The sequence below is a fragment of the Hyperoodon ampullatus genome (genome assembly GCF_949752795.1).
Source record: "Hyperoodon ampullatus genome assembly, chromosome: 10".
Classification (NCBI taxonomy): domain Eukaryota; kingdom Metazoa; phylum Chordata; class Mammalia; order Artiodactyla; family Ziphiidae; genus Hyperoodon; species Hyperoodon ampullatus.
Genome location: NC_136923.1, coordinates 42,215,994 through 42,229,374, shown reverse-complemented (window position 1 = coordinate 42,229,374; position 13,381 = coordinate 42,215,994). Strand labels below are relative to the sequence as shown.

Sequence of the window (13,381 nt, the reverse complement as noted above, 5' to 3'; positions counted from 1 at the left end):
GCTCCCTGACTTCAGGCTATACTACAAAGCTACAGTAATCAAGACAGTATGGTACTGGCATAAAAACAGAAAGATAGATCAATGGAACAGGATAGAAAGCCCAGAGATAAACACACACACATATGGTCACCTTATTTTTGATAAAGGAGGCAGGAATGTACAGTGGAGAAAGGACAGTCTCTTCAATAAGTGGTGCTGGGAAAACTGGACAGGGACATGTAAAAGTATGAGATTAGATCACTCCCTAACACCATACACAAAAATAAGCTCAAAATGGATTAAAGACCTAAATGTAAGGCCAGACACTATCAAACTCTTAGAGGAAAACATAGGCAGAACACTCTATGACATAAATCACAGCAAGATCCTTTTTGACCCACCTCCTAGAGAAATGGAAATAAAGACAAAAATAAACACACAGGACCTAATGAAACTTAAAAGCTTTTGCACAGCAAAGGAAACCATAAACAAGACCAAAAGACAACCCTTAGAATGGGAGAAAATATTTGCAAATGAAGCAACTGACAAAGGATTAATCTCCAAAATTTATAAGCAGCTCATGCAGCTCAATAACAAAAAAACAAACAACCCAATCCAAAAATGGGCAGAAGACCTAAATAGACATTTCTCCACAGAAGATATACAGACTGCCAACAAACACATGAAAGGATGCTCAACATCTTTACTCATTAGAGAAATGCAAATCAAAACTACAATGAGATATCATCTCACACCAGTCAGAATGGCCATCATCAAAAAATCTAGAAACAATAAATGCTGGAGAGGGTGTGGAAAAAAGGGAACACTCTTGCACTGCTGGTGGGAATGTGAATTGGTACAGCCACTATGGAGAACGGTATGGAGGTTCCTTAAAAAACTACAAATAGAACTACCATATGACCCAGCAATCCCACTACTGGGCATATATCCTGAGAAAACCATAATTCAAAAAGAGTCATGTACCAAAATGTTCATAGCAGCCCTATTTACAATAGCCTGGAGATGGAAACAACCTAAGTGTCCATCATCGGATGAATGGATAAAGAAGATGTGGCACATATATACAATGGAATATTACTCAGCCATAAAAAGAAACGAAACTGAGCTATTTGTAATGAGGTGGATAGACCTAGAGTCTGTCATACAGAGTGAAGTAAGTCAGAAAGAGAAAGACAAATACCATATGCTAACACATATATATGGAATTTAAGAAAAAAAATGTCATGAAGAACTTAGGGGTAAAACAGGAATAGAGACACAGACCTACTGGGGGTGGGCCTGGGGATATGGCGGGGTGGGCTGTGACGGGGCGGGGGAGAGGCATGGACGTGTATACACTGCCGGGCGTGGGGTGGATGGGTGGTGGGGGGTGACCGCGTAGCGTGGGGGGATTGGCTCAGTGCTTTGTGGCCGCCTGGAGGGGTGGGATGGGGAGGGTGGGAGGGAGGGAGATGCAGGAGGGAGGGGATGTGGGAACAGATGTATATGTATGACTGATTCACTTTGTTGTAAAGCAGAGACTAATAAAAATAATAATAATAATAGATGCCATGAGGACATCTTGGGATCAAGTATCTGGGTGGGAAAAGAGGAGTAATGTACCAACTCCTAACTGATTGTGACCAGCTCTAGGAAGGATGGAAGCTGTGACATTGGTTGGTGTCTGTGGGTGTGAAATGGTATCTCATTGTGGTTTTAATTTGGAATTTGTATTTCTTTAATGACTAAAAATATTGAGCATCTTTTCATACTTTAATGGCCATTCATAAATATTCTTTGGTGGAATACCTGTTCATATCTTTTGCCTATTTTTTGCTTGGGTCCGTTGTTTTCTTACTATTGAGTTGTATGAGTTCTTTGTAAATTCTGGAGACAAGTCTTTTATCAGGTATGTGTTCTGCAAATACTTTCTTCCAGTCTATTTCCTGTTTTTACATGTTTTTTTTTTTGGGGGGGGGCGTGCCACACGACATGTGGGATCCTAGTTCCCTGACCAGGGATAGAACCCGTGCCCCCTGCAGTGGAAGCATGGACTCCCAACCATTGGACTGCCAGGGAAGTCCCTGTCTTTACATGTTCTTAATGTTGTCTTTTTTTTTTTAATTAAACATAATTCCTCCATCATTTTGTTTATTTATTTATTTTTGGCTGTGTTGGGTCTTCGTTTCTGTGCAAGGGCTTTCTCTAGTTGCGGCAAGCAGGGGCCACTCTTCATCGCGGTGCGCGGGTCTTTCACTATCGCGGCCTCTCCCGTTGCGGAGCACAGGCTCCAGACACACAGGCTCAGTAATTGTGGCTCACGGGCCCAGTCGCTCCACGGCACGTGGGATCTTCCCAGACCAGGGCCCGAACCTGTGTCCCCTGCACTGGCAGGCAGACTCTCAACCACTGCGCCACCAGGGAAGCCCCTAATGTTGTCTTTTGAAGTGCAAAAGTTTTGAATTTTGATGAGGTCCACTTTATCAATTTTTTTTTCCATTTACGAACTATGCTTTTCGTACTGCATCTAGGAAATCTTTGCCTAGCGCAAAGTCTCAAGATTTTCTTTTGTGTTTTCTTCTAAAAGTTTAATTGTTTTATCTCTTATATCTAAGTCTATGATTCATTTGAGTTAATCTTTGTGTATGCTGTGAGGTGAGGGTCTTATTCATCTTTCTGCATACACATACTTACTATGAAATATTTTTCTATAACGTCAATGTAGATAGCAACTTAATTTTCCATTTCATGAACATACTATAAATAGCAGGATTCTGATAAGTGTTTAACAAGTGTCTCTCAAAAGAAACAAAAACAGACAAAAACCCAACAGCCCTAATATGTAGTATTTGCCAATTCCCCTGGTGTAAACAGTCCAACCATTTCCAATTTCAAGGTACCAATGTTACATAACATCATGGAGTTGGGAAGAGATCTCACAGTTGGTTCTTATAAACTGCTACAAGCTGGTTGCAGCACATTACTGAATGTATTTAACCAATACCCCATGATTTGAGGGGGTTTTGTTTGCTTCTTGTTTTTCCACCTTTTACCCTCAATATAGAGAAGTGTCCCTCCAAGCAGGAAGAAGCAGCCTATTTTTATTCCCTGCTGTAAATGAGTGCTGGCCCTCCAGGGAATTTGTTCTCTCATAATGAGCACAGCTATGGTTAACATTCTCGCAGTCTTCCTGTGGTCAGATTTAGTAATGCCCATCATATTTACTTTCAGGACAACTCACCTTGCTTCTTGGGGAAGATAAAGAAAACTGAGTTTTGACCAAACAGAGGTACAAAGCTGCTTGAACTTCTGCAATTTTGCAAAGACACATATTCAACATTTAAATTAAGGGGGTGACTTCTCCTTTACTCCCTCTCAGGAACCAAGTATCGAATTAAGCAAATGTTGCAGGGCGAAACAACTGTCTTGACAGACACTGGAGTGACATCAAGTGAGAATGGCCACAATGTGTCAGCTTCCTGAAGGCATCTGGAGTTTCAAAGTAATGTGAGGAAATTAATGGAGTGTGACACTGTTTCAAAGAAAATGTACCAAACCTTCCTTTCGAGGAAAACCTTCTAAAAAGTGAAAATAAAATGAGGGGGCACTCTGGGGTAGATGTTTTTCATAGACAGTAGTTATTAAATCCCCGTTTGCAGTTCTGTGCAATCCACACAGCTCTACCCACATTGTTACAAGGCGGAAGGGGGCAGAGGCCTGGGAGGCAGTGGAGGGTGAGCAATGAGAGGGTCAGGGGACACTGGTCACTGAGTGGAGTGGGGACAAGAGGGCTTTGAGCAATTGCCACTACCCCACGAGGCTTTACCCCAAGTCTTTATAACTACCACTATTTAAGCTACCCTTTTCAATTAATATGAAAAGCGAGGCTGAGGGAGATGCTAAAGTGCTTCTCCGGAGTCTCCTGGCATTTAGATACCTGTGTTTTAGACCTGTGCTTAATGTATGCACTGAGTCCCCTCCTGAACAGAAAACTCAAACTCAGTATTTTCTCATGGCTCCTGCTCTAGCCCATCTCCCGGCCACTCCACCCTCTGCCCCCAGCCCAGCACTCCCCACCCAACCCCCCACTGGAAGTCTTACCCAGTGTTTTACAGTTCCCAGAGGGTGTCATGCTTCTGGGTCCTTATTCACACCATACCTTCATCCAGGAATGCTGATCCTGGATGTTCTTGGAAGAAGCATTGAATCCTTTTCTTTTCTCAATCTTTTCCCCTACTCTCCTCTCTTCCCTTCCCTCTCTCTTTTTCTTCTTCATTTCTTTTCACAAAGAACAGTTTTTCTTATGATGTGCTCATTTAAAATACTGGAGAGGGACTTCCCTGGTGGCGCAGTGGATAAGGTTCCGCCTGGGTTCAATCCCTGGTCGGGAACTGGATCCCACATGCATGCCGCAACTAAGAGTTCGCATGTCACAACTAAGGAGCTGGCGAGCCGCCACTAAGGAGCCCGCCTGCCACAACTAAGACCTGGCACAACCGAATAAATAAATAAATACTTTACAAAATTAAATTAAATTAAATTTAAAAATAAATAAAATAAAATATTGGAGAGCTCTGAAAGAGTGTACAGAAGAAAATAAACCACCGGTGTGGTGCTTTGTACCTTGGAGTTATGCTGAAAGGACATTTCTCAGAATCCCCTGCCTGTAGCGGTCCAGGTGAGCGTCTGCAAGAGATCATTAGCGAGCGATCTGCAAGAGTGAAGCAAGCTACAATGCTGTGCTCCAAAGGTGAAAACAGTGGTCAGCGTGCTGGCTCACAGGCTACTCTTGTGGGTATAGGGCAGCACATGGACCCACCGCCAGTGCACTGCTCCTGCATCCTGGGCCACCTATGCATCAATGTGGTAAAAGTGCAGGTTCCCCTGCAGGTCATTCTCTACATAGTTTGTCCTCATGTGGTCTAGTAGTCCTACAGTTATCTCTAGGTTGGCCTATAGAGACTTCCTCTAGAGTGATGACTCAGCATCGGATGCGGAGGCGACAGGCTGCACGGACTCACCTACCAGCTCCCACAATGGCATACAATCCAATTCCCAAACAAATCCCTTATTCCAGAGGTTCCCAAGGCTTCTCAGTTCTTGGTGCCTTTATTGCCTTCATACTTTTTTTTTCTCAGTGCCCTGGGCCAAAAGAAATACCAAACAATTCTACTCATTAGGTGGTTAGATCCAAACAACTGAAGTTATGTTTGAAAAGAAAATACATATAAATTGAAAAATATATGTATATTTTTTGGCTGCGCTGCACGGCTTGTGGGATCTTCGTTCCCTGACCAGGAATTGAACCCGGGCCCTCGGCAGTGAGAGCACAGCGTCCTAACCACTAGACCGCCAGGGAATTCCCTGATTTTATATTTTTAAATAGTACCAGTGGGATATGTACAGCTGTTGGGTGTGGCCCAACTTCTCAAACCTTGGAATCCCATTGGACACTGCCACCCTCATTTCCTGTTCCTCATTGCTTATCTCAAACCACTGGAAACCCAGCTCTGCAAAAATATGACAACTTTGAAAGGCATGTACTACAATCTAATATTGAAACTGTAAACTATCTCAAACTAGTAGTTCCTGTGGTGTCCAACAAATGTCAGGTATCAATTTATAGCCCTTGAAAATTGGAAATATTCCATAGCACTCTTGTGAATTCATTGAAGCCCCTGGGGTGTCTAAGTCCACAGTTTGGGAACCATGGCCTTATCTCATATGTCATTTCTCTGATGAAACCCTGAATGATACATAAAAAAATCTCATTAAACTTTTGGGTACCTTCTCTTTCTGAGATGTGAAGTGATTTGCCTTAGTCACACACATGATTAAAGATTAAAGGCCTCAATAAGAGATGGAGTACTCTTATGCCAAGAGAAGAAAATACAGGACAAACTGGGAAAACACCAGTACCTCCGGGTTGGAAAGGAACCTTTAAACTACAATTTAAAGAGCATATACCAAAAGACAAAACTTGGTGAGTTTCATTACACCAAGGTGAAGGATTTCTATTCAACAAAGGAAACTATACATAAAGTATTGACAATATACAGCTGAAACTATGATAGAAGCCATTTGCAATGTCTAAAGCATAAAGAAATTAAAATCCAGAATATACAAAGATCTTTTGCAAGTCAACAAGAAATGACAGCAAACCCAATACAAAATGATCAAAGATAAGAACAAGTAATTTCAAGAAGAATCTCAAAAGCCTACTAAGTATGTAAACAGATGTCCTAACTCATCAGTATTCTGAGAAATATAAAATGAAACAACTCTGTCACTTTACTTGTTAGACTAGCAAAGATTAGAAAGCAGTGTAACACCAATGGTTATAAGGAACCTGCATGCAGTTAGTGGCGATATAGACTGAACTCACTTACATGCCCTTTTTCAGGCCAACTCTTTATTTGCAGCTTTATTTGTAAGAGCAGAGAGTTGGAAGAAATCTTGGTGTCCATCCTTGGGAGAGCAGACAAGTAAAACATGGAAGATATACTCTGTGCAGTACTGTGCAGCAGGGAAAAGATATGGATTGGATGTTCTACATAGCAACATGGATGGGCATGCAAACCAAGTGCTATGTTGAAAAATAAGGAACAGATACCATTTACCTAAATTAAAAATACTATACAAAACAATAAATATTTTGAACACATAAAAAGAAAATGAAATAGAATTACATGATGATCCAGCATTTTCACTTCTGGGTGTATACCCTAAAGAACTGAAAGCAGGGTCTTGAAGAAATATCTGTACATTGATGTTCACAGCAGCATTATTCACATTAGCTAAAACATGGAAGCAACTCAAGTGTCCACCAATGAATGAATGGATAAGCGAAATGCTGTATATCCATACAATGGAACACTATGGAGCTTTAAAAAGAAGGAATATCTGACAAAGGCTACAACATGGATAAACCTTGAGAACATAAGTGAAAAGGCCCGTCACAAAAAGACACATATTGTACGATTCCACAAAAATGAGGACCTGGGAGGAGGAAGGAATGGGAAGTTATTGTTTAATGGGTAATCAGTTTCAGTTTTACAAGATGAGAAGAGTTCTGGAGATGGATGGTGGTGATGGTTGCACAACATGATGAATGTACTTAATACCACTGAACTGTAACTTTATGGTTAAGATGGTACATTTTATGTGTATTTTACCACAATAAAAATGGGGGAACAAAAATAGAAAATGATATTCATTAGAAACCTTAGAATGGGGACTTCCCTAGTGGCGCAGTGGTTAAGAATTTGCCTGCCAATGCAGGGGACACAGGTTCGAGCCCTGGTCTGGGGAGATCCCATATGCCACAGAGCAACTAAGCCCGTGCGCCACAACTACTGAAGCCCGCATGCTCTAGGGCCTGAGTGCCGCAACTACTGAACCTGTCTACAGCAACTACTGAAGCCCACACGCCTAGAGCCCGTGCTCCGCAGCAAGAGAAGCCACCACAATGAGAAGCCTGCAAACTGCAATGAAGAGTAACCCCCGCTTGCTGCAACTAGAGAAAGCCCGTGCAGAGCAACAAAGACCCAACTCAGCCTGAAAAATAAATAAATAAATAAATAAGTGTATGTTTAAAAAAATTTTTAAAAAACTTTAGAATGGGATTTCTGCTTTTGGTCATTCAATTTTTCCCATTCATCTGTCAACAGACACTTAGGTTGTTTCCATACCTTGGTTATTGTGAGTAATGCTGCAATGAACATGGGAGAACATTTATCTCTTTGAGATAATGACTGCGTTTCATTTGGATATACTGCATACCCAGAAGTGGGATTGCTGGGTCATATGGTAGCTCTACTTTTAATTTCTTGAGGAACCTCCATACTGTTCTCCACAGTGGCTGCACCAATTTACATTCCCACCGACAGTGCACAAGGGTCCCCTTTTCTCTACATCCTCACCAACACTTGTAATCTCTTGTCTTTTTGATAACAGACATCCTAACAGATGTGAGGTGATATCTCACTGTAGTTCTGACTTGCATTTCCTGGATGATTAGTTATGTTGAGCACTTTTTCATGTTGTTGGAGATTTGTATGTCTTCTTTGAAAAAAAAAGTCTATTTAGGTCCTTCACCCATTTTTAAATTGGGGTTTTTTGGGGGTTTTTTGCTATTGAGTTGAATGAGTTTCTTGTATATTTTGGATATAAACCCATTATGGGATTTGTGGTTTGCAAATATTTTCTCCCATTCCACAGGCTGCCTTTTCATTTTACTGATAGTTTTTTTTTTCTGTGCAGAAGTTGGAACCTCATGTGCCAAAAAGTAAGAAAGCGCTCAAAAAAGGATAGTAAAGCATAGCAAAAGGACATAGGATCCAACTTGAAGGGACTCCCACAGATAAATCTGGGACAATTTGTGCATCAAAATAAAGACAATATTAGACTGTATTCAACTGGATAAAAAAGGAATCCAGGAGGTCATGGTGATATAAATAAACAAATTATATGTAAGTGGAAGAGAAAAGATTTACTTTACAGTAGAATGCCAACTAATAATAGTCACTTATTAATTAATACTTACAAAATTCTTTACGGTAGGGAAACTTGGTAGACACCTTCTAAAACAAGTGATAAAGTTTAACATCTTTAGTCATGAGGCAAGTTGGCACCACGTGCCTCCTGATACTGAGAAGAACACAGCATCACTTCTGTGATTTTCCTGCCCTAGCTGAATAACCTGAATCTAATCATCAGGAAAACATCAGTAAACCCCAAACAAGGAACCACCTGCCAGGTTACTGAAGTGTTACAATAAAAAATAATGAAGTCACAAAAGGCCTGAAGAATTGCTCCTGAATGAAGGAAACTAGAAAGCCATGGCGACTAAGTAAAACAAGTGGTCCTGGACCCTGGGACTATAAAGGACACTGTTTGCAAAGTGGGCAAAATTGGAACGAGGGCTGTGAATTACATGGTCATACTGTGTCTGTGTTAGTTTCCTGTTTTGATTGTGTGGGAGTGCATCCTTGTCTAAATAAAACCGTCCTGAAGTACTAATGGGTGATGAGGCATCCTATTTTCAACTTGCTCTCAAATGGTTCTGGGAAAAAAAAAAAGTATCTCTGCACCTATTTGTCCGTCTTTTGAGAGAGGGAGGAAAAAAGATAATAAGGAATTTAAGGCAAATGTGGTAAAAAGCTGACAGTAGGGGAGTTTGGAGTGGGGGAGATGGAAGTTCTTTGTGCTATGCATCCATCTTAGGGAAAGGATGAAAAGGAGAAAAGAGTAAGAACAACAATAATAAGGACGTGGGGTGTGAGCCCGTTCACACAGGGGCAGGGACGGGAGATGATGGGATGCAGGCAGTTGGGAAGGGCTGGAGGCGTCCTGAGTGACCAAGGAGGGGCCCTGGCAGGAGGAGTCAGATCTCTTATCTGATGGAGCTGGAGAAAGATCACCCCACTTTTCTTCCTTTATTTCATTTAATCCTCAGAACAGCCCCACGGAGTATATACTACTCTTATCCTCATGTTATAGACTGGAGGTTCAGAGCATCATCCATTCAACCAGCATTTACTGAGTGCTTGCTATGTGTCAAACTTTACTGAGGATACACAAAAAATGTTAGGTGTGATAGGATATGTGTGTGTGTGTGTGTGCGCGTGCACGTGCACGTGCATTTAGAAAACATTGGAAGGTAACATACTAAATCACTAGTACGCTAAGAGAGGTTGCATTTGGGTAGTGGAATTACAGGTGCTTCCATTTTCTTCTTTGGGCTTTTTGCCTGTTTCCAGTTTTGTACAATGAACACAGACTGCCTTTGTAACAAGTTTAAAAATAAGTATTATTTCAAAAATTGAACTGGAGGATGTTGTGAAATAGTCTTCATTATGATATTGCTGTGGATCCAATAGTACTTTCTGAGGCAGTGTTATTTTACCAAAGTAGTGGACAAATAAATGCTTCTTAAGTCCACTAAGCCTTCTTCTCTTCACACCGCAGAGAGGCCTGGCAGGTTTACAAGTGGAGAGTTGACACCCACCTTGCTCCTGAAGCCTATATTTGTCCACGTTTCCTGTGTGGAAGCATAAACCCAGTGCAGCGTGACCTCTTCTGCCCCAGACAAAAATTTCCTAAACTTTCATGACACCAGCTTCTTTGCATAAGGACAGCAGGAAAACACAGTAGGTCCCTGACTGAAGGAGAGGGTGACTTGGTAAGAGCACAAAATTCTAGTGTCCATGAGAGGCCAGCTCAATGGTGTCACTGTGATGTAAGGTGGGACACCCATTCACTTGGGGTGCTTTCTGACTGATGGAGTCCTTCTTCTCCTTTGTTGCCCTGGCACCATGGGCTCTGGGGCAGGTCCACCCGTCCCGCCTGGGCTCAGATGGCATCCCTGTACCTGTCCACTGCACTGACAGCTCTGTGAGAACAGACATCCCTCTTGCATCCATGTCTCCCAGGTCCCAAAGAGCTGGCTCTGAACAAAGCAGGTCCCTTAGTCACTGCTGACGGACTGAACTGATTTGCACAAGCAATCACGGGGAAGTAGGCGGAGTAAATTAGGGTGAATTCCTGTGGTAGAATTCAGTGCAGGCACCAAAACCAATGCTGTGAAATAGTTTATTGCCCAGGAAAGTGTTCCCAACATACTGCTACTTAAAAACAACAACAGTGGAAGAGTAAATACAGCTGAAATCCATCTTGCTCATGAACATAGATATGCATAGGAGAAAAAAAAAAACTAAAAGAAAATACATCAAAGAATGTACAGTGGTTGTCTTTGGGTAGGGGGATTATGAATGCTTTTGATGTTTTTTTTTCCCTTTGTGTTTTTAAGCTTTTCTAGAAAACAATTTTTGTTATTGGGAAAATTATTTTAAAAGAAATCTATGTCTGAGGGAAAAGGGAAGAAGACATAATGGATAGGAAGTCCTATCGCACTTCAGGTGAGAGCTGAAGTGTTAAGGACCTTTAGGGTGAATAAGTTTCTTTGAGTTAAGGGCTCCTCGACTTCCTACATCGACAGGGTCCCCACCTTTCCTGGTAGACCGTTACCCTCCCAGCCTCAAACCCCATCAGCTTGCACACCAGGTCCCTGTTCTGCTGATGTGTGCAAGGTGGCTGCCAGAACTCTGAGCCACACAACTAAAAGGTCTGGATGGAGAACCAGAGGAAGAAAATCAATCCGGTCTCCTTTTGCCTGTTAATAATTTCTGCAATAAAGCTGTCAGAATTTACTGCCACATCCCTCAACTTACAGGGAAGGGAGATTCTGAAAAAATATTCAGAAAGAAAGGGATGCTAAATGGAAGTAATGACTTCCTCCGCTCCTTGGCTATTTCAAGAAGTGCAGCATTTTATACATTTCGTCTGTGTCCAGCCCACTGTGTGAATTGTTCGATTTTAGTGAATATAAAAATTCCATCCAAGGGCTTTCTTAGTTCCACTGCCAAAAGCAGTTCCCCAATCCTACTTCCCATTAGATGTCAAGTTCTTCCATCATGAGTCCTAGGTTCATCAGGGTTTCCAAGAGCCTAAACCCTGCAGTGGGAGCGGGGTGGGTGGGTGGAGGCAGCTGCCAGCTCCTGATTGGCTCTTGGCTCAGAGAGGAGTCCATTGTGGAAATCACTATTTCCAAGTTCACTGGTGACGGGGCAAGGGTGGCAGATGCTCAGTGGTTTGGTTTACAAATGTTAATGTTCACAAATCTGAATTCCTGTTTGGGACCAAGCCCTTCTTGGTCATCCTCTGTCCCAGTCTTCTGGAATGTCCCGTTTCATTTATTCATCTCCTTTCTACCAAAGGGAAGTTCACAGAGGAAACTCAAGCCCCAGAGGTGATTTGGTCTGGAGCACCTGGAGCTCCCTCAACCCCACGTGGCTACCATTCCATCTGCGTCAGGCATCATAATCTGGCCAGGACACCCAAGCTGCCTCCTCCCCAGCCGGCATGCCAGGCAGGTCACTCTTGTTGGGTCCTGGGTCAGCCTCCAGCGGCCTGAGTCAGAACCCAGCAGAGAGTTCATGCTCCCCGGTGGAGGGGGACATGGAGCTGACCCTCTCCAGCCTCTCCGTGGAGAGGAAGGGGAGCCATTTAGCTAGGCGAACGGCCACCAGCTGATGGAACAACTGCCGTAGATACTTGCGGAACCTTTCACCTACAAAAACGTAGATCACAGGGTTGATGCAACAGTGTGTGTAGGCGATCACCTCCGTCACTTGTATGGCCAGGTCCAGCTGTCTGCTCTGCTCACACTCATGGGTGAACAGGGAGTCTTGGAAAGCAGAAACAAACACAGTCAGATTGTACGGGGTCCAAAAGAGAAAGAAGATGATCATGATGACAAAAATCAGACGCACAGCTTTGGACTTCTTCTCATTTGGTCGTCTGAGCAGAATCTTTATAATCCCCGTGTAGCAGACGACCATGACCAACAGAGGCAACACCAGCCCCACGATGTTCAGTTTCAGAGCCTGGAACTGCTTCCATTTTCTTAGGCTTTCAGGAGGAAAATGAAGACTGCAGGTGTAGTGAGTGAACTCCCACTGGGTCTTGGAAAAGTACAAGCCTGGGACAGAAGCCAAGATGGCCAGGACCCAGATGACAATGCTGGTGATGATACCAAAGGTGACAGTCCGAGCCCGCAGGGCAAACACAGCATGGACAATGGCCAGGTACCTGTCGATGGTCAGCAGGATGATGAAGAAGATCTCGCTGTACAAGCCCATGAAATAGAGCCCAGAGAGCAACTTACACATGTGATCACCAAACACCCAGTTATCCTTCAGCTTGTAGTCAATCCAGAAGGGCAGCGTGAAGAGGAAGATCAGGTCAGACATGGCCAGGTTGAGGAGGTAGATGCTGGTCATGCTTCTGAGCCTCTTGTATTGCATGAGGACCAGGACCACTAGGATGTTGCCTATCAGGCCAATGACAAATACCACTGAGTACAAGGGGGGCAGCAACTGGGCCCCAAAGGCCCTCTCCTGTACCTTCTGGCACGGGGTTGTGTCTCCATAGTCGTATTCTGTGGTCATGTCATAGTCCTTTGGGGCAGTGGAAGTTTCCATCCTGGCTTCTCCCACGGGTCAAGGGAAATGGTTTCCGTGTTTATTTTGCTATTAAAGGCAGTGGGTTCTGGATAACAAGAACAAAGCAGTGATTATATGTCTTTAACCACTTGGCAACTGTTTACTGAGTGTCTACTGTGTACCATGCCCTGCTGAGCAAGGAAGACCCAGTTCCTCTCTGCCCTCATGCAACTGGTAGTCTAACACATTAATAAACAAGGTGTATACACATCACTCATTGCTTTGGCAATGAGTGTTGTGAAGGAAAAGTCCGGTGGATGGAGAGCGCAGACAAAGGGAGGCCTCACCACACTATTCATGACCAATGCTTCCCCAGTGCTTCCGATGAACTGGGCCCT

At 43.1% G+C, this 13,381-nt stretch overlaps 1 protein-coding gene across 1 annotated transcript; it reads right to left on the bottom strand.

Moving 5' to 3' along the window:
• Positions 1-11,954: 11,954 nt before the first annotated feature.
• On the bottom strand, positions 11,955-13,022 carry CCR1 (C-C motif chemokine receptor 1; the record flags this gene model as incomplete). The annotated part of the gene is made up of 1 exon (XM_079712400.1): positions 11,955-13,022. The coding sequence occupies one exon, from the start codon at positions 13,020-13,022 to the stop codon at positions 11,955-11,957; it is 1,068 nt and encodes a 355-aa protein (XP_079568526.1).
• Positions 13,023-13,381: the final 359 nt, after the last annotated feature.